The 22,276-nt window shown below is 35.8% G+C and overlaps 1 protein-coding gene across 15 annotated transcripts in view; it reads right to left on the bottom strand.

Annotated features, from left to right (window-relative positions):
- LOC106867760 (3',5'-cyclic-AMP phosphodiesterase 4C) overlaps positions 1-22,276 on the bottom strand; it is a 702,494-nt gene that overhangs the window by 72,667 nt on the left and 607,551 nt on the right. For all 15 annotated transcript variants that reach the window (XM_014912735.3, XM_089365944.1, XM_089365946.1 and 12 more), the window contains 2 exons: positions 12,045-12,139; positions 1,863-1,975 (listed from right to left, as the gene is read on the bottom strand). In XM_014912735.3, the coding sequence (XP_014768221.1) occupies positions 1,863-1,975; positions 12,045-12,139 (208 nt within the window). The remainder of the gene's footprint in view (positions 1-1,862; positions 1,976-12,044; positions 12,140-22,276) is intronic.

Here is a 22,276-nt window from a genome sequence, read left to right as displayed (position 1 = left end):
CAAATCTGTGGCAAAAATGTAGTTGGATGTAGCTCCTGGTTTGTCATGCCTCTATCTTGTTGAAGTCTATATTACACATTCTGACATGCAATGGCTGATTGTACAATGATGTAATCTGGAAAAGTGGTACTTTCTTCCAGTGTATTTTTATAAGTCTATCATTGTTATTTAGCCCCAGAACAGCCTTCATCAAGAAAATCTATGATCAAAGATGTCTTTGTTTGTTTGGACTGGGTTAACAAGATGGTATTCTTTGGCTGATGCTGAAATACTTTTCAGAATTGCTCAACCTAATTCTTCATCTAAAAGAACGTAGACAAAGCAACAGATAATCCTGACAACAAAGTTATCTAACTATTTTATATGGAGTAAAAAAGTAGTGGAGACACATGGCTTAGTAGTTTGGATTTGCTCTTATGATCATAAAAACAGTGGGTTCAATTCCAGACTGGGCAATACATTATGTCATTGTGCAAGGCACTTCATTTCATGTTGCTTTAGTCTACTCAGCTGAAAATTAGTACCAGCACTGTTATGACCCTCTCTCCCTCCAGAAATCACACTTTAATGTCTCACTGGATCAAGGTGGAGGGTTGCTCACGACTTCATAATAACCTAAAACAATAAGTGAAAGCATGGTATATGTAGAAACGACCGTGCGAACCAAAGGAGAAATGGTGACGAATGGAAAACAGGCTCCTTTTTTAACGCGTCGCACGGTCGACACAAAATATATGAATATATGTTATAATACTATAACAAAGAGAACTAAGAAGTTTGCCAGCAAGGAACAGATAGAAACGCAACCGATAAAGATGAATAACAGTAAGATTTATTGGAGCATTAAACTGTATGTCTGTGTGCATGTGAATGCGACATAATAAAACACAATATAAGACAGGCCGTCATGTAAACAAGAGTGTGTATACAAATATATGTATGTGAATGCAAGAGATACAAAGCATAGAAAGAGTCTGTAACACAGGATAATAAGATACCAGTTCTGTTAAGGTACACAGTTGTATTGTAGGTCTGTATATAAGAGGTTAAGGTTGAGGCAGAGCTAAGTCACTTGTCGTGCAGTTGAGGCTTCGATGCCGGGCAGGATTCTTGATACAGATGTTCTTCGCAGGTTGAGTTCTGGCTGTTAATTCCGTGGTGAGGCGATTCACACAAACAGGGTTGAGAAGAGAAGCTGCGGTTTCTTGTGTACGTGGAGAAATCATGTTGACGTTAGCGACGATGCTGGTAGTACGTAGTTGAATGATGCTGTTGATCTGGTCGCTGGAAACTGGCTGGCTGTGTTACGTGTGTGGTCTACGACCAGATCTTAGCAGATCTGAAGCCGCGACAAATTGGCGCGGGTTAAAGCAGGCTATTTATAGGTACAGATAGGCTCCAGAGAGCATCAGAAAACACTCTCTCACATGACCTTATTAGATGGCCACGGTTGGTCGGTTTGCATCCTGGCGCGAACGGACTGGAGGCAAATGCCGCGAAAATAAAAGTCAGTCAGGTGATGACACAGCAAGGCGGGAAAGAGTTGTTTCCTGCTACGTTCGCATTTGTACATAAATAACCATGAGAGAGGTAGTTTCACTACATATATGTTACCCAGTCATATTCACTTGTAAACAATGGCCATGGATGGATTAGGCAGAAGTGGAAATAAATAATGATCAAATTCAGATCAATCTCAACAAAACTTATACTTCATTCTGGATAGGAATAAGTTTCGTGTTACAAAAGACTAATTAAGCGTAAAAGATAATAATTACACAATATGCAGATAATGTATTTCATGAAAACTCCAGAGTTACAAAGAGTTAGTAGTAAAAGAACTGAAGGAAAAATGTATTTACTTTGCTTGATGCCATATCACTAACTGATCGATGTGTCTGAATAGTTTCGAGTTGATCCAAACACCAGTCAAGTTCCTCAAGAGTCTCCAAAGCCAATTTGTAGTATGACTCATCTGAAAATAAAATATTAAATACTAAATAAATTTTAGGGAATCAAGACAGGTTTTTAGTCTGACTTTGATTTCTGTAACTCTGTTTCGGAGATTACATAAGCTTAATATACAGCAAACCAAGAATATATACAACCAAAATCCCCTTCCTATTTCTATTGCTAGTGAACTTTAAAAAATGTAAATCAAGGAGAATCAATCTCAACTGAAGGATCACAAGAAGCCCTCTAAAATTAAAGGCCAAACAGATGTTGGAAGACAAGTGCCTCAGTGAGAGAACATTATTTTCTATCAAGTTAAATAAATACACAATGCTACTTCCCTATGGTCAAGAAAACATCTGTGTCCTTGCATATTGGGAGAGTGTTTCAGAAATATTTTCGCCTTTTAAATAAAAACTGTCTAATATATTTGTATATCTTTTTCATTTTGGAAATTTATTGTTTTAATAAAATATGGATAATCGCATGAGGGACACAGCATGAGAGCATCAGTGTAGAAGGAGAGAATGGTTACACAAGGAACAGAGGGAGGAAATTAAGAATCAAAATTGCATGAAGGTGAGACAGAAAAGAAACGAAATAAGCGAATAGGAGGGAAAGAAATCAGCAAAGGACAAAACAAATGAGTCGGGACCAAAGAGAAGAATACTTTCAAAATAAGAGAGATAGTGATCAACAGAATTGAGAAGACATGAGTCAAGAGCAAAGGCAGCTGAACTTAGAAAATATGAGAAACAGAGCTAGATCTCTCTCGGCATATCAGTAAACCACAAAATTGCACCAGCCAGCATCATCACCACCTCCAAGCCTGTCATATGTATACATACATACATACATACATATATATATATATATATATATATATACTAGCAGAGATACCCAGCGTTGCCCGTGTCACATGGAATTGAAGAATTAGACTTTTCTTTTATATTTTTTCTAATGAACTGGAACACACATGATTCGAATTTCACCAAAATTGTAGATTAAAAATTTTAATGAGAGTTCTTTCCTTCTTTACACACCCTAACAAGAATTCTAATCATGACATATTTATCCCATACTACTCATCTTTATGCACAGATTCCAAAATCCAAATCTTATAAAACCCATTCAAATGTTTTTACTCCTGAAAAATAGAGCACATGGAGCTCTAAAATGTGGGAGTTAAGGCCCCTATTAGGGGGTCTTAAAGTCAACCAGAGAAGTTGAATTGTTGGGAGTCTCTTCTAACTTGTGTCTTGTATTTATTGTTCAAATTTCTTTGAAAATGGAAACATATGAATGTTCATTGGGTTTGTAAAAGAGAGCAAAGCTACAGGAAAGCAAAAGACGAATGATCACAATAAGCAGTCAGCTACCCTACCCCAGTCGTTACCACACCCCAGTGTAGGATTCCTCACCATACAGGTGATAGGCACAGCCGTAAGATGCATTACGGATCTATAGCAATTGGAAGGGAGTGACCCAACTCAAATAAAAATTAAGAGGAAATGAAAGTGTCACCTCTGAAGTTTGCCAATGATCACTATGCTGATAGGTAACTGAACAGAATAAATTTGCAATCTATAAATCTCTTTGAATGACCAATCACTTATCTGGAAAGGCTTTGAAATCAATGTTACCATCTGGGGACCATCTCTAACCCAATGATAATAAAAAGACTCAAAGGAGGTCTGCAACCAAATAACTTTACTCAAAATAACACTTTGCAACTGAATCAGTGGAGGCAAAAATGCCTCTCCTTTACTTGACAATTTATGCATCACATTCCAGAAATCATAATCTAAGTATATCTCAGAGCAAACTCTTTCACTGTTGTATCATTGAATTACAAATAACTCCCATCTTGTATGCTCAGGTGACTCTACAGTTGCCAAGAGTACATTTGAATTTGTCTTGGCTTAGGAAAAAGGACTAAATTGTGGGGGTTAAGCCCCCATTAAGGGGTCTTACTAACTCCTAAGAAATAGAAATTTTAGGAAAATTCATTTGCATTTAATATCTATGGTTAAAATTTCATCAACAGTAAAAATATATGAATTTTCATGGGGGTTATGGCCTCATTTATACCCCCTCACTTTCAAACATATATTGTATTACATCTGTCCTTATGCATAGAATATAATTTCCAAATTTCATAAAGATCCATTCAGTACTTTTGACCTAGTTTTAGATCATAAAAAATGATTAAAATTTGGGAGTTAAGGCCCCCATTAGGTGGGGGTCTTAGAATCCTCATAAGAATCAGAAACTTTGGGAATACTTCTTGAGGTATGCCAATTACCTATGGTTGAAATTTCATCAACATGAAAAATTTATGAATTTTCATGGCGGTTCTGCTCCCTTTAAACCACCTAAAATTCAAACCAAACATACTGCATTATACTTGCCCTTATGCATTGAATCTAAGTTCAAAATATTATGAGGATTCATTCAGTAATTTTGGTCCATGAAATTGTATAAAACATACTGCATTACCCTTCTCCCTAGGCTTGGATTTTGTGTTCCAAATTTCATTAGGAATCGGTGCAGTAGTTTTTGAGTCTATAACACACATAAAGACATTGACTTTTATATAACAGATATATATGTATATATACACATACATGTATATATGTATGTGTGTGTGCATGTGTGTGTGTGTGCATGTGTGTGTGTGTGTGCACATGCACGTGTGTGTGTGTATTATGTATATATATATGTATATATATATATATATATATATATATATATATATATATATATATATATATATATATATATATATATATATATTATGAAGACCGGGAAAGCCCCCGGCCCATCAGGAATCACTGCAGAGATGCTCAAAATATCTGGCAGTGTTGGCTATAGCCTAGTCACCCGTATTACGAACCAGGTGATACACGAAGGAGTCATACCCAATGACTGGTGTAGCAGCATCATAGTCAACTGCTACAAAGGTAAAGGTGACGCTTTAGATACAAATAATTACAGAGGCATCAAGCTGTTAGATCAGGTTATGAAAGTTACAGAGAGGGTCATAGCCCAACTAATTAGGGAGCGAATCAATTTAGATGAGATGCAGTTTGGGTTTGTGCCAGGTAAAAGCACTACTGATGCCTTATTTCTAGTGAGACAGTTGCAGGAGAAATACCTAGCTAAGGATAAACCTCTGTACCTGGCTTTCGTTGACATGGAGAAAGCCTTTGACAGGGTCCCCCGATCCCTTATCTGGTGGTCAATGAGGAAACTTGGGATAGAAGAATGGTTAGTGAGAGCTGTGCGAGCCATGTACAGAGATGCTGCCAGTAAGGTGAGGGTTGGAAATGAGTACAGCAATGAATTCCGGGTAGAGGTAGGGGTCCACCAAGGTTCCGTCCTCAGCCCCCTCTTATTTAGCATAGTCCTCCAGGCAATCACAGAGGAGTTCAAGACAGGTTGCCCCTGGGAGCTCCTCTATGCTGATGACCTTGCCCTAATTGCGGAGTCACTATCAGAACTAGAGGAGAAGTTTCAGGTGTGGAAGCAAGGTCTAGAATTGAAGGGCCTTAGAGTCAACCTAGCTAAAACCAAAATCCTAATAAGTAGGAAGGTAGATAAAACACAAACCCCTTCAGGTAGATGGCCCTGCTCAGTATGTAGAAAAGGAGTAGGTAGTAACTCTATAAGATGTACCCGGTGCAAGCTATGGACACATAAGAGGTGCAGCAACATCAAAGGCAGGTTAACTAGCAAGTTAGTTTTTGTTTGTGGCAGATGTTCAGGTGCAATAAAGACTGCAAACAAACAGGAAACAACTTCTATCTCATCCCAGGGTGAAAAACTAGAGGTAGTCGATAGCTTCCGCTATCTGGGCGACCAAGTTAGTAGTGGGGGTGGGTGCGCTGAAAGTGTAGCTGCTAGAATAAGAATAGCCTGGGCAAAGTTTAGAGAGCTCTTACCCCTGCTGGCGACAAAGGGACTCTCACTCAGAGTAAAAGGCAGACTGTATGACGCATGCGTACGAACAACCATGCTACATGGCAGTGAAACATGGGCTGTAACTGCTGAGGACATACGTAAGCTCGCAAGGAATGAAGCCAGTATGCTCCGTTGGATGTGTAATGCCAATGTGAATACCCGTCAGAGTGTAAGTATCTTGAGAGAAAAGCTGAACATTAGAAGCATCAGTTGTGGCGTGCAAGAGAGACGATTGCGCTGGTATGGACATGTGGTGAGAATGGAGGAGGATAGCTGCGTGAAAAAGTGCCACACCCTAACAGTTGAGGGAACCCGTGGAAGAGGTAGGCCCAGGAAGACCTGGGCTGAGGTGGTGAGGCAAGACCTTCGTACATTGGGCCTCACCGAGGCGATGACTACTGACCGAGACCTTTGGAAATGTGCTGTGCGTGAGAAGACCCGGCAAGCCAAGTAAGATTGTTGCCAGTGCCCCTGGACTGGTTCTTGTGCGGGTGGCACATGAGATGCACCATTTTGAGCGTGGCCGTTGCCAGTACCGCCTGACTGGCTCCTGTAGGATTTTCGAGCGAGATCGTTGCCAGTGCCCCTGGACTGGCTTGTGCGGGTGGCACATAAAAGACACCATTTCGAGCGTGGCCGTTTTCGTGCGGGTGACACGTAAAAGCACCCACTACACTCTCTGAGTGGTTGGCGTTAGGAAGGGCATCCAGCTGTAGAAACTCTGCCAAATCAGACTGGAGCCTGGTGTTGCCATCCGGTTTCACCAGTCCTCAGTCAAATCGTCCAACCCATGCTAGCATGGAAAGCGGACGTTAAACGATGATGATGATATATATATACACAGAAAGAGAGATTGATAGATACAGTTGAGTGGGCAAACAAAAATATGAGACACTGCCTTGAAGAATTTTTTGTCGAATGAATCAACCCCAGTGCTTTTTTTTTATTTTCATAAGCCTGGTACTTATTCTATCAGTCTCTTTAGGCAAGAAGTTGAACAATTTTGGGGCCCATGACACTGCATGGACCCTAAGTAAGGCATGTGTAAAATTTGAATGAAATCAGTTGTGCAGTTCTTGAGTTTTAGGGATTCACACTGAGTGACAGACAGACAGACAGTCACACATTCTGATCTTTATATATAGATATATTGATATATATATATATATATATATATATATATATATATATATATATATATATATATATATATATATATGTATCTATCTATCTATCTATCTATCTATCTATCTATCTGTCTATCTATGTACGTACGTATGTATGAATATATGTATATATTTATGTGTGTGTGTTTGTGTCTGTGTTTGTCCTCCCACTACCATTGTTTGACAACCGATGTTGGTGTATTTGTGTCCCTGTAACTTAGCTGTTTAGAAGAGACTGGTAGAATAAGCACCAGGATTACAGGGAATAAGTCCATGGGCTTCTTTGACTATAGGGTGGTGCTCCAGCACGGCCACCGTCAAAAGACTGAAACAAGTAAAAAAATACGAGATAAATGTTCTGTACCACTAAACCAAGAGAGTTCTCTAAATAAGTACAATGTATTTTAAGACAAAATAGTTCTTCTGTTTATGCTTACGTAACTGAGATATTTTGGTTGGATTATATAGTTATCGGTTTTACACTTCTTTCTATTTTCTGTAACTGTTGCAATATACTTTTCTACTATAGGCACAAGCCCTGAAATTTTTGTTGGGAGGGGCCAGTCGATTAGATCAACCCAAGTATGCAACTGGTACTTAAACTATCAACCCTGAAAGGATGAAAAACAAAGTCGACCTCGGCAGAGTTTGAATTCAGAACGTAAAGACAATTGCCATGTCACAAAGGCATATCTTCTCCACCACTGAAAATTGGCATCTACTGTCCATATGTCATCAGCTGTTTCATTGGTCTCCATAGATACTTGCCTGTCCATGATTCCTATTCAGATATTAAAAAGATCAAAGAGGAAAAAAAAAAATCCTCGAGATAATTTAATTACTAATTCTTATTATAGATTAAAAATAATAGATCTATTGACGTTAATTTAACATTAAATGTCATTTATCATCTCATAAAACATTAATCACCACATTAGTGGATCACAATATGCATTGTAGCAGACCAACTAGATAAACAGCAAGTGGGCCTTCTAAAATAACGCATCCAAAGCTGCTAATATAATAATCTCATTAGATACCACTATACATAAATTCAAATTCCTTCATGAACTAGAATTCAAGCTCTGTGAAACTTAAAGCATATTTTCAAGCAACACAAGAAAAAAAAACCCACTTAAAATTATGTAACATATTCAGTGATATCACTATTTTATGCAGTGGTATGTAGATATTATCTGCATACATTTTTGGGGGTAAATACTGTATATTGAGAAAATAATACATAAATATAGAAATAATTAAAGATCCTGGAGGAACTTCTTTTTCTGTCTGGTTTCAAATAAGAGGCTGTGCTCATGGCCTTTGCAGGCCCTTATTGATCAATGAGATCAATGAATAATTTTCTCCTTTAAATACTGTAAGTCAACAGTTGCAGGGAATCATGCGCAAAAAGGATATTCCAGAGGACCAAACTGAGGGAAGAAATGACTGGGGGAAGTGGTTAGTGCAGGACCTGAAGGGAATGAAAGAAAATGGGTGATAAGAGGAGAAATCAAGAGTGCCTAAGTAAAGATGGAAAAAGATAAACAACTCCAAAGAATAGTGGCCGTAGTAGTGGTAAATAATGCAGAAAGAGGAGACTGTGTGTCTGTGGGGTAGAAATAGGAGTGCACTAGTTACCTCATATATAGAAAAAAAATCTGTATCTATTTATTGGGTTCATCATGTTAACCTTAGTTAGGCCAGTAGTAATTTCATCCCACCCATATAAAATACAAACTTTTCAATGCTCTAAAAGTTATGTAACCACTTGAAATATATATATTAGGTCGTCAAGTATGAAATTTGTAGAAAGGGAAAAAAGTTTGCTAATGTTTTATAAACACAAGGAATAGCTTTATTCATCAAAGTCTGCACCCATATTGTCAATACACTTTTATCATGTCAGCGGTAGCTTGTCCAGCCGAGAGCTGTAAAAGCCTGGCAATATAGAGTCAATAAAATTTTGGAAGGCCTGTTTTACAGCATCGTCGGAATTAAATTTTTTTCCTATCAAAAAGTTATCCAAATTCTGGAAGAAGTGATAGTCAGTGGGGGCAAGATCAGGTGAGTATGGTGGATGATGGAGAACTTTAAACTCCAACTCCTGTAGTTTTGTCAATGTCATTTTTGCAATGTATAGTCTGGTGTTGTGTTGCAATAAAATAGGAGTGGATCTGTTGACTAATCTTGGCTGTTTTTCTGTAAGTTTCTGCATCATTTAGTCTAGTTGGCTGCAGTATACTTCGGCCTCATGAGCCAGGTTTAATGAAATCATAATGGATCACACCTGTGCCAGACCACCAAACACACACCATCATCTTCTTTTGATGAAGTTTGCTTTTTGGACTGTGTTTTGGTGGCTCGTCTTTGTCCAACCATTGTGCTGAACGTTTACGGTTGTTGTATTGGATCCATTTCTCATCACATGTTACAATTTGATTAAAATATGATTCATTTTTGTGACAAGAAAGTAGCATAATGCAAGCTTCCAAACTTTGCTGTTTCTGATTTTCATTGAGTTCATGTGGAACCCACTTATCCAACTTTTTCACTTTACCGATTTGAACTAGGTGAGTCAAAATTGTTTGCTTGCTAACACCAAACAACAACGATAATCCATGGGCACTTTGAGATGGATCTGACTCAAAGGTAGCTTTCAATTCATCATTATCTACCTTTGTTTCTGGTTGACTGCATTGCTCATTTGTGAGGTCAAAGTTACCAGAACGAAATTTTGCAAACCAATTTGATACTGTCTGCTTTCATTAGAATGAAATACTCCATTAATATTCCGAGCTGCCTGTGATGCTGTATTTCCAAGAAAGAACTCATATTTCAAAACTGTACAAATTTCTGACTTATCCATCTTTAAACAAAAATAGCAAAACACAATTTATAAAAACTTCGTAAAGTGAAAAATGAGTTAGAATAAAGAAATAGATGTGTCAGCTTTCTAATAAAAAATAAATATTCAAAGTATAATAATAGTGCAAAATGAACAGCTGTCAAAGTTTACCATATACCTTACTACAAATTTCATATTTGACGACCTAATATCAAATGACTTCAGAATATCAGTAAATGGATTCATGATTATTTCTAATATATATGTACCATGTGTAGTGTGTGTGTGTGTGTGTGTGTGTGTGTGTGTGTGTGTGCGAGTGAGAGAAAGAGAGAGACAGACAGACAGACAGAGAGACTGTTCTCAATATGTTGGATATTTTTGTTTCTCTGGTATGAGAACCTCTAAGGTCAGTTGCTCACCTACAAGATATATCTCTCATCTCTTAGATCCAAAGTTTCTAGTTGAAACTTAGTTCAAGTTTCTACCAATTTTTGACCGGGTTTCATCTAACTGACATCCTGGTTTAACCTTGGGCTCATTTATGAACCCCACCCCACTCTTTCTTCTGCACTTTAGCCACCTACTTATTATCTCATCTGACAACAAACACCGCTACAAAAATGTTACCACTTTCACTCCTCTTTAGCTTTTTTTTTACAAAAATGTCATTCACAAATTACTTCAGTACATAAGTGGTACTTTATTTGAGCAACCCCAAAAGAACGAAAAGTAATGTTGGGCATAGTGAAATTTGAACACTGCATAAAGAGCCAAAACAAAAATTGTGAAGCATTTTGTTCTATGCTCTACTGATTTTGCCAAAAAAATAGATATAAATGTTTCTAATATGGGTACAAGCCTGAAATATTAGGAGAAATGATAAGACAATCACATCAATCCTAGTATTTGAGTGGTGCTTTATTTTATTCTAAAGGGATGAAAGAATTTGAAATCAGAATATAAGACTATGTAAAAATTTCAATGCATTTTACCAGATGTTCCAATAATTCTGCCAATCCAGTGCCATTTTATTGACCTCAAATGGATGAAAGTCAAAGTTAGCATTAGTGGAATTTGAGTCCAGAATTAAAAAAAGTACTGATAGATATATTATCAAAAACTCTATCAATTCTGCAAATCTATTGTCATAATAGTTCTTTCTACTATAGGTATAAGGCCTGAAATTTTTTGAGTAGGGGCTTAATGATTACATTGATCCCAATGCTCAACTGGTACTTATTTCATTGACTTAGAAAGGATGAAAGGCAAAGTTGGCCTTAGCAGAATTTGATTTTGGAATGTAAAAAAAGGTGAAATACCACTAAGCATTTTGCCTGGTGTGCTAACAATTCTGCTAGCTCACAACCTTGTCTACTGACATAAACATAAGAATTATTTCTTAATTTGGGTACAAGGCTAGAAGTTTTGTAGGGAAAGAGTTGATTATAGTAATCCCAGTACTTGATGAGTTCTTTATTTTACCAACCTTGGAGGCTGAAAAGCAAAACTGACCATGTCAGGATTTAATCCCAGAATGCAAAGAGTGGCAGCACAGCAATGGTGTTGAGATGATAATACTGATGATGATGGGAAGGAGAACAGTTACCATGTTAAAGGTGTCAAAAGTGATGTTAAACAATTGAAGAGAAACTCAGTAAAAGGTCAAATACTTGTAAATATGTGGGACTAGTAAGCAAAATACTAAAACATACCCACAGACATATAAAATATACCCAAAGTTCAATACCAAATAATATTGGGTTGGTGCATAATTATTGCAGCTTTTCTTCAGCAAATTTTATTCAACAAAAACAATAACAACATGTAACAAAAACATCTTTAAATGATTATTCCAGAGCATATTCACCATCTACTTCAATTAATGCTTCCCATTTACTTGGCAGACAGTCAGACCATCATTTAAAGATGTTTTTGTTAAATATTGTTATTGTTTTTGTTGAATAAAATTTGTTGAAAAAAAAAAAAGCAATAATTATACTCCAACCCAATATAATTACATTGAAATAGGAAAATATGATGATGATGATGATGATGAGATAGTGGTGGTTACAACAATAGCCATGAGGACAACAACAACAACAACAGTTTACCTTTATTTGTTGAAGTTTGAGAATTCTGAGCCTGAGATTGTTGGTAATGTTCTCTTTGCGAACTATGGGGACCAGTTGAAGAACCTCTTCTGGTTCTGGAATTAAAACAAAATGTAGACTAAATAATGGCAAATAAAATTTCATAAAATATTTTGTGGTAAACAAACAAAGAAATAAACTATAAATGAAACATTCCACAAAATATAAATAAAACATATAAGATAAAGAAATAATAGAGCAAGATTTCGAGCAGAAAAGGCATGAACAGTTAGGAAGATGGATAGTATTAACATTTTTAAGATATAGTTTTCTCAGTTTATATCAGTATGCAATAAAAAAAAGAAGAAAAGGACAACAACTATAATACTCCTCTGATAGAAATATTTAATATGTTAAGTTTTCCTAAGTTACAGTTATAAGAGAAGTGAAATAGCATAGCTTATTGCTATTCTGATTGATTAATTAATGAAGCTGCAGCAAGTAACATCAACTCTTTAATTTTATTGATTTCTTTTCTGAGAGAGATGTCAGCATCACACCTAATACATTTTTATCATTTAGTCTTGTATTGAGTGAAATTTCTAATAAATTTCATAATGGAGGGATGAGATTGAATCATTACAATATCTTTTGCAGAAATCTGTGAGATATTCCTAAGCATATAATTAGTTTCTTTTAGTCGTATGTCTGCTAAAGCTAACAGAAGTTATTCAACAATAAAAACAACAATAAAAACAAAATAATCTCAGTGACTGAAAATCTAGTTTCTCTTAGCAAATGTTGCACAGTTGCAAACAGAATGGATAGAACAAACCTATCCATCAGTCTATTTCACTAAGCAAGTCTGTGTACCTGTTCCAAATATATAAATATGTGGCTGCAAACTTCATTCCATCCTCATCACTAAAATGAAATTTCTCCAACCATGTGAGCTAATTGTGTGTACAATTGCTTTCACTGCAAACATTTCAAAGCATGTAAACTATTATTAACAAAAGTTTCTTGAAATTAATATTAAGTCTTCAGTTTAGTTACTTGCTCTTTCATTTCAGAAGCAAAGATTTTTTTCTTTAAGGTTTGATAAATCATAAGATCTACTGTGAAATTTCTGAATGCTTTGATGTGAAACTCAGTATTCCAATTTGTAAACAGTTGTAACAGTAGTATGGGGGCATGCACTGTAACAGTACATTACTGCATCCACTGTTTGTTGGTGATTTCTTACTCCTGGTGGATAACACCTCTGCACCATTCAGGTGACAACCCTCCAATACATGGGTCTGTTTTGGAGTGTTGTTGCAGGTGAGTGTTTTACAAGGCTGGAATGTAAATCCTACCTCACCTTCTTTTAGTCACCTTTCACAACATGCAAGGGAAACATTGAGTCTGTTCTTTGACATGTTGGTTTCCACACAGTACAATTTATCAATGAAGGTGAAAAAATTTTGTGATAATAAACAACTTATAACATTAACATTATATATTTTATAGGGGAAAATAATATTACATACGGTATGGTTCTTTGAAAATAACATCAGAGTTCAAGACTCTCAATTTGCTGTACATAGTAGAGAATTGTTCCATCATATTTGATATTAAGAATCTTTCCACAATACATAAATGATTTTTGTATGTGTGTGTGTGTGTGTGTGTGCATGTGTATGTGTGTGTGTGTGTGTGTGGATGTGTGTCTGCGTGCATGCATGTGTGGATGTGCATGCACATGCGCGCATGTGTGGATGTGCATGCACATGCGCGCATGTGTGTGTGTGTGTGTGTGTGTGATTTTTCTTTGAGTTTTATTTAAATTCTTTTTGAGAGAATTCAAGCTGGTCACTAACAAAGTGACTAGACTTTTAATTGAAGAGAGTTGCCGATGTTTTGAAAATGTGGTTGAGTTGGTGTGTTGGCTGAACTGTCAATACATATATCCAATTGTGTGCATCTATTCAATTAAGAATCTCAGATAGAGAATTCTGGAGAATTCTTACAAATCTTCATTGTGCCACTTATAGATTGGATTTGGAGAATCTGTGACAGCTCCTTTTGCTTTTTCTCTGTGAAACTGAGTATTTCTAGGTTTTTGTGCTAATTTGTTGGTATATAACCTAACACACCAATGATGGTAAGTACAAATGAGAATTTGTATTCAGGGTACAAGAGCTTTAAGTTCCACATTAATTTGCCATAAATGTTCTCTTTCTTTTTCCTGGATTTTTGATTGTACATTCACATCTGTTGGGTAGCTAGCCTCTACAACAGTGCATGACTTTTGTTCCCTGTCCCACAGAACAATATCAGGTCTGTTATGTTTGCACCAAATTGATTGTTTTATTAGGGTGTTTTTAAAGGTATGAATACTTGCTGGTTCTGACATGCCTTTGATGTATATGTCAGGGCAGTCCTTCCTGCAGATAGCATTGTAAACAGTCCTTGCAACTATATCATGCCTTAGGACAGGTAGTATCTCAGAAATTTTGGAGCAGCTACTGATGATGTGTGTGATAGCTTCCACACTGGTATAGCTGAGCCAACATTTTTTTATCCCAAAGTGGAGGTTTGGTGATATTTTTGTCCCTCTTGTTTATCGGGTATTCAGTAGCTATTTCTTGTTCCTGGATAGCAAAGGCGTATCATTTTAGGTGGGATGTAATGTATCTATTGCAGGTCCAGGAGAGGCTACTCTTCTTCTCAATGCTGTTGTTACCCTCTAACTTACGGGATTTGACTCATTCATTTCTTTTTGCTGGTATGATGCCTGCTTCTCCTCCAAGCTTGTGTGTGTGTGTGTGTGTGTGTGTGTGTGTGTGTATGTATGTATGTATGTATGTATGCATACCTCTATGTATGTGTTTGTATATGATATATATGTATGTATATATATATATATATATATATATATATATATAGCAATGTTAATTCTCTATATGAAGTATTAACAGTAACTGCACGATAAAGTGTAGTATATTGCCACTTAAGTGTGGCTGACCCCTAGGGGTGGATGTTACTGTTGCTTTTAGCCCCAGGAGGACATCTCCTCCAGCTGGCTTATCGACACACGACTGTGTCCTGTTTGCCAAGGGAGTTATCCCTCTCACCTCGACCAGCAGCACGAACGTATCCGGATTTCAGGGTTATTTCCCTTCGTCGGCGTTCGACAGCTGATGACCTTGGTGAGAGAGACAAATCTGGCAAACCTTATATCTTCTTTTCCAGTGACATTCTTCACTGATATTGAAAAGGTGAAAACAAGCAATGTTAATTCTCTATATGAAGTATTAACAGTAACTGCACGATAAAGTGTAGTATATTGCCACTTAAGTGTGGCTGACCCCACTTTTCAATATCAGTGAAGAATGTCACTGGAAAAGAAGATATAAGGTTTGCCAGATTTGTCTCTCTCACCAAGGTCATCAGCTGTCGAATGCCGACGAAGGGAAATAACCCTGAACTCCGGATACGTTCGTGCTGCTGGTCGAGGTGAGAGGGATAACTCCCTTGGCAAACAGGACACAGTCGTGTGTCGATAAGCCAGCTGGAGGAGATGTCCTCCTGGGGCTAAAAGCAACAGTAACATCCACCCCTAGGGGTCAGCCACACTTAAGTGGCAATATACTACACTTTATATATATATATATATATATATATATATATATATGTATATATATATATATGTGTATGTGTATGTGTATGTGTGTGTGTATATATATATATATATATATATATATATATATATATATATATACAAACAACAAAAATTTAAATTTGGGACATAGAGTTACCAAAGGTTTCGTATCCACAAAGCCTAAGCCTTGTGGACAAAAGGTTTAAATTTTCTATAATGCAGATGTAAGGAAGTGCTCAGAAATTGAGATTTAAGTCTTAACGTATGAAAATGTTAATGAGAACAGGTTGTCTCCCCTGAACCGGAGGATAAACCAATCCTTATAGACTCGAAAAAGCCTAACCAGCATACGTTACCACTGTTGCACCCACTCTAACACCAGCAGCTACATTGCCAACCATGTGACCAGTAGTGATAACCACGGCGATAAGGCTACCGGATCATTGTGCCATATTGACTGCATCAGCAATGGTGTTACCAACAGCATCCCCAGGCCCGGAGCTGATGAAAGATATACTAGGAGTGCAAATATAGCCACATCCCAAGTTTGTAAATCTATTGGATCAGCCAGTACATCTTTGAAATGTCGCTTCCGCAATCTCCAGTCATCCTTCAGAGTCTCAGAAAGATGGTTTGTCACACCCCTGACCTACCATGTGTGACACCTCAAAGATCAAAGAACTCTATGTGATATCAGGTGGAAAATAATAGATCATCCAGGCCCATATATAAATGGGAGTGGCTGTTGCAAAATCTGCATTGTGGAGAGAGCCAAAATTCTTAAGGTCTATACTAAACCTGACACATTAATTAGTTGTAAAGATGTTTTTTGTAAATGTGTCCACATCATGGGCTACTTATTGGAAAATTAGATCTCCCCGTTTGCTGGTTAAACTTTTTTCGGGTATGTAAAAAAGAAGAAAGGAGCATGAAGTAGATCAAAAATAAAATAAAATTATAGGTTGGTCAGTTTTAAGTCGAAATGGTGTCATAATGTCCCTGTTAAGTAGAAGCACACATACCTACATAGATACACATACATGTTTGTATGCGTGTGTGTGTGTGTGTGTGTGTGTGTGTGTGTGTGTGTGTGTGTGTGTGCGTGTGTGCACGTGTGTGTGTGTGTACACAACATGTTAAATGATGACAATGGGTCTTGAAAGGTCATATTACCACTGAGAGACACAAATTAGTCCTATTTCTCTTATTTTTATAATTATTAGTTTAGTTAACTAATTAACGAATTGAGTATTTGATTAATCATTTTATCACTCAATCAGCTTGTTTGTCAGAGACCCTTTGTCACTGTTCGTGACCCCATTCCAAGTCCTAGAGATATGATTAATCAGAAAATTCAATACTTATGCCCATACATATGAATGTATGTATGTATAACAAATGAATATTACTAAAGACAAACAAACATGCATCTTAGTTTGAAGACAGACTCTAGTACTCTCCTATCTGTGTCACTCAGTTTTCCTTCCACTATGATGTGTTTACCACTTGACAGTCTCTGTTACTACACTGTTTCTATGACTCACCATTCTTTTCTACTCTGTCCCACTCTGTCACTTGATTGCCAATGTCACTGCCCTCTGCCATTTAATGTCTTTATCATTCAATGTCCTATGTCACTCAACTGCCTCTGCCACTTACTGCCCCCTGTTACTTTATTATCTTTGCCACTCACTGCCCTGTGTTAATTTTATATCACTACCACTCATTGCCCTCTATCATATAATGTCTCTGCCATGTGTCACTCAACTGTCTCTTTCACTTTGATATCTCAGTCACTCACTGTCCTCAGTCAATTTGTCTCTGTCATTTCACTTACAGCTCTCTATTACTCAACTATCTCTGTCACTAAGTGCCTTCTTTCCTTTTGTCTTTGTCATTCACTACCACTGTCATTCTACTCTGTCACTCACTACCTACTGCCACTGTACTATCTCTGTCACTTTAGTGTCTCCTCCACTCACTTTCCTCTATCATCCTACTGTCTTTTGATATTACCTACCCTCTCACTCATTCTACCATCTCTTCCTGTCTACCTTGTCTACCCTTTGACACAGTACCATCTATAGGCGAGGAATAATAATAATGCAACTACTTGCAGAAATATAGTGTGGAAAGGGTGCAAATATGTTACAGTAAATATGCCACAAAGATAATATATCACTGCTGAAAGATATTTGTTTTCCATTGAATGGGAATATCTTCTTGGAAGAAGTAAAGAAACTTTAAGGAAGAGGAAGTGGAAGCAAGTGGTACAGCATTAACATTCGATATTGATGATTGTAGTATTTCTGGAACAATGCCAGAATTTTTACTATGGCAACAATATACTGAAGTAGAGATGTGTGTGTGTGTGAATGAGAGAAAGTGGTGAGAGAAAGAAGCAGAGGGGGTAAATCATTTTGTTATTTCGTCATGTTAGTAACAATAGAGTATCAATATTCTAAGCCTGTATGTTGCCAGACATGCCATCAGGTGTGAGAAGTGTACTGTTTATATTGGTACACTCTATTTTTATAACTGACATTAGGTCTGTTTTTTTTTGTTTTTTTTTTGGATTCTGATAGAATCCTCTTTAGTTTTAGTCGTGGTGATGTAATTCTTGTTCTTGCAGTAGTTTGAGTGCAAAAGTCATTTGAAACCTTAATAAGATGGTAATTATTACAAAAGTAGTGTAGATTAGATGGATTTTAATATTGGTATTTTGGTTGTATATGTACACATGTATTTTTATGAATGATACAGTTTCAAATATTTTTCTTGATGACTTCAATATTTTATTCTAGCTACACAATATTTGTATTGTTAGTCTGTGAATTTAATTTCAATAATTTGTGTGGGTAGTAATCTGTAGATATGGTTGAAGAATATATTTTTCTAATACAGTAACATGCAAATCTATATGATTAAGTTTAATGAATAAAAGCTTACATCTGATTAAGAGTTGGTTTAATTAGCTTGTATTGGGTCATTTAGGATATATATATATGTAAATCAGTCTGGTGGGAACATAAGCCAGATTGATTACCTTCTCACCTTAAAGATATATATTATTTCTTTACTGCCCACAAGGGGCTAAACATAGAGGGGACAAACAAGAGATTAAGTCGATTACATCGATCCCAGTGCGTAACTGGTACTTAATTTATCGACCCCGAAAGGATGAAAGGCAAAGTTGACCTCAGCGGAATTTGAACTCAGAACGTAACGGCAGACGAAATACTGCTAAGCATTTCACCCGGCATGCTAACTTTTCTGCCAGTTTGCCACCTTAAAGATATATATATATATATATATATATATATATATATATATATATATATATATACATATATATATATATATATAGAGAGAGAGAGAGAGAGAGAGAAAGAGAGAGAGATTGACAGTGAACTGTATTTGAATCATAAAAATGGAAAGTTTCTTTAAAAGTACAAAAGTACTTATTATCTCCCAAATGAAATCTAACTTTTATTCAGTCATAATTAGTTACTCTCCACTGCCATTATATTTACTTTCCTAACTCACAGCATTTTTTCATTTTCATTCAGTTATTTTCTCAACTTTGTTCTGTTTTCACAAGCTGACATTACATTTTCTATGAACTGTATTCAACTAGTTCGTCTCTATTTACTGTTGATCTTCTATATTCACTAGTTATGGTTTACTACTAAAGACTAACTTCTAACTATTTCTGATTTAGATAACTACAAAAAGATTTAATGGAAAATATGATTGTAGTTTGAAAAAACAAACATTTTCTTTGAGTATCTCAAACTTAATAGTGATTTCACATAAAGATAAAATAAAACCAAGAGAATTTTTGATAATTTTCTCCTGAAAATGGATATAAGTAGAAAATAATCTTTAACAAACCAAAATGAGAATGTGTCCTGAGAGAAACAAGACATTCTTGAATTTTATTGCAACATGAAATGTAATAAGTAATATACTTTCACTTTCAATTATTTCATTTATTTTTGCATTCTATCCTGCAAAGTTTATTTATATCTCTTCTCCTTTCAGTTTACCAAATGACCTCTGTTTTCTTCCTAATTTTAAATATCCATGATATCTTGATATCTTAAAACTAGGTTCATTTATACCAATGTTTCTAAAACCTTTTCTTGGCTATCATCTCACTCTAGAGAATATATTTCATCAGCACCTCTGCCCCTATAAAGTCAGCTAAAAATGGTGTGTTAAAAATTAAATTTAAATGTTTTTTTAAAAACAATTATTGTATAACCAAATATTGTACAAAAGAATCTAAAAGTATTTGATTTATTATTGTGAAGTATAGTGTGACGTAACAAGACTAATATTTCTACATCCTGCTCAGTGATAGCAACCAAGCTTCCTTCAAATAATGTTTGACTATTTGTAGTCAGTTTCTCTTTTGTGTCAAAAGGTCTGTCATTACAGACCTTTTGACCCTAGATCCATGGGAAAGATCTGAAATTTGGTGCTGCAGCTGGAAATTCTGATGCCCATTCTTCAATTTGAACTCATTGGTGGTTTTTAATTCAGTAACTTCATCTGATTTTATCAACATTTGCTAACAGATTTAACATCCAATCTGGAATTTTTATGTGTAAAGATATTTTCAGACTATTCAGAGATGTATCAATGCAGTACTTCCAAATGAGGATAGTGCACCTAAATATTAAAATCCAGTGTGTGTTTTTTTCTTTTTTTTTTGGGTGGTAACAGAAAGAGTTAGAAACTGATTACATTCTCTATGTCTCACTTTACATTTGAACAGAATAGGCTTAAAACAAATGAATATATAATAATCTTCATTTTAATCAAATTCAGTTCATATTGGAGCTGAAAATTCCTTTCATTGAACTTCAATTTGTTGCACATGAAAATGTCTTTGTTTTCAAAAAAATTTCAAAATCTGTTTCAAAAGGACTATAAAAGCAAATACACATTGGCCATAAGTGAACTTTGATGAGGAATCTAAAGAGATTAAATTCTTCATTGTTTGTTTGCAGAACTGTCCACATAATGTCATTCAAAGAATTGCTTCTGATTTTGTTAATTACTGTAATGATGTATTGCAACATATGATGCAAAGCAATCACTAATTTGTCTTAAAGTATTTTTTGCATGAACTTTTTCAAAGTATTCTTGTAATCTTGGAGACTTCATAGATTCATTGGGAAACACTTTTTGGCAAATTAAGCACATCGATAATAGCTTGTCTGAAGGTGATGCAAGAAATCTATACCATAAATATTCAATACTGTACTGCTAATGTTTCTTTTTTGGTTCTGCAGCTGTTATGTCTATAAATTATATTATAGATACATGTTGTATCATCATCATCATCATCATCATCTTCATTATTATTATTATTATTATTATTATTTTATGTTTGACTTTTGTTTTGCATTTGTACAAGTTGGATCCAAGTCTCACCCAGAGACCTCAAGAGACAACAAGTTAGAAGTTCATGTAGGTGTTATGCCTAGGGTACCATATATTTGGATTTGTACAGTTTTGTTCAAGTGAATGTTTAAGAAACCATAAGAAAATTATGTTTGCTTTAAAATTTGAGATCACATAGACAGTATTTTACGTAGGATATGGGCAGTTCCCATGAGCACTATCTTTTGGACTTCAGCCATTTTGGGGTTTCCTGGTATCTGAGCTAGGTAGTAATCAGCCCGTTTCGCTGTCATTCCCAGGGCACCTATGACAATAGGTATTGTTTTCGTCTTCAGATTCCACATTTTGCTAATTTCTATTTCAAGATCTTTATATTTGCTCAGTTTTTGGTAGGTCTTGACAGATACGTTTATATCAATTGGGACAGTCATATCAATGAGGAGTATTATTATTATTATTATTATTATTATTATTATTATTATTATTATTATTATTATTATGTTGTTGTTTTTTTTTCTTCTTTCTTCAAATTTTCTTCCATTTCTCACCGAGTGAGTACACCTAGGGCAGAGAAGCTCATTGTATGCATTCCCAGTTTACACATGCAAATTCACAGGTAAAATATGTATTTAAAAAAATAAATAAATAAATAAATAAATTCATGAATGGATGTTGTTTTTACAACAATAATGCTCTTCTCAGTACATGAGTCGTTCCAGTTAACATGATTTTTTGCACTTCCTGTAGGGATGGTAAGCCTGGTGTCATTTTCAAATAGGTTTCAGTACCTTTTTTTATCATTCCTAGAGATTCTACAATCACTGGTACAGTAGTCGCCTTGGGGTGCCACATTTTTTCAATTTCTATTAGTAAGTCTTTATATTTACTGATCTTGTCAAATTCTTTCGCCGCTATATTATGATCACAAGGAATACTCATGTCAATTAATAAACACTTCTTCTTTGTCTGATCTTTTATAATAATATCCGGTTTATTAGCTTTTATAGTTTTGTCAGTATGTACAGGGAAGTCCCAGAGAATCAACACATTTTCTCCCTCAATCACAGCTTCAGGATGGTGTTTATACCATTTGTCAACAGTTTTGATTTTATAATGCCGACATATTGTCCAGTGTAAATACTGGCTGACTCACGTCTTGCTTTATATTCTACAGGTGCTAAGACTTTACACC

Source organism: Octopus bimaculoides, chromosome 18 (genome assembly GCF_046866305.1).
Source record: "Octopus bimaculoides isolate indiv1 chromosome 18, ASM4686630v1, whole genome shotgun sequence".
NCBI lineage: Eukaryota > Metazoa > Mollusca > Cephalopoda > Octopoda > Octopodidae > Octopus > Octopus bimaculoides.
This window is presented reverse-complemented; position numbering and strand designations above follow the sequence as displayed.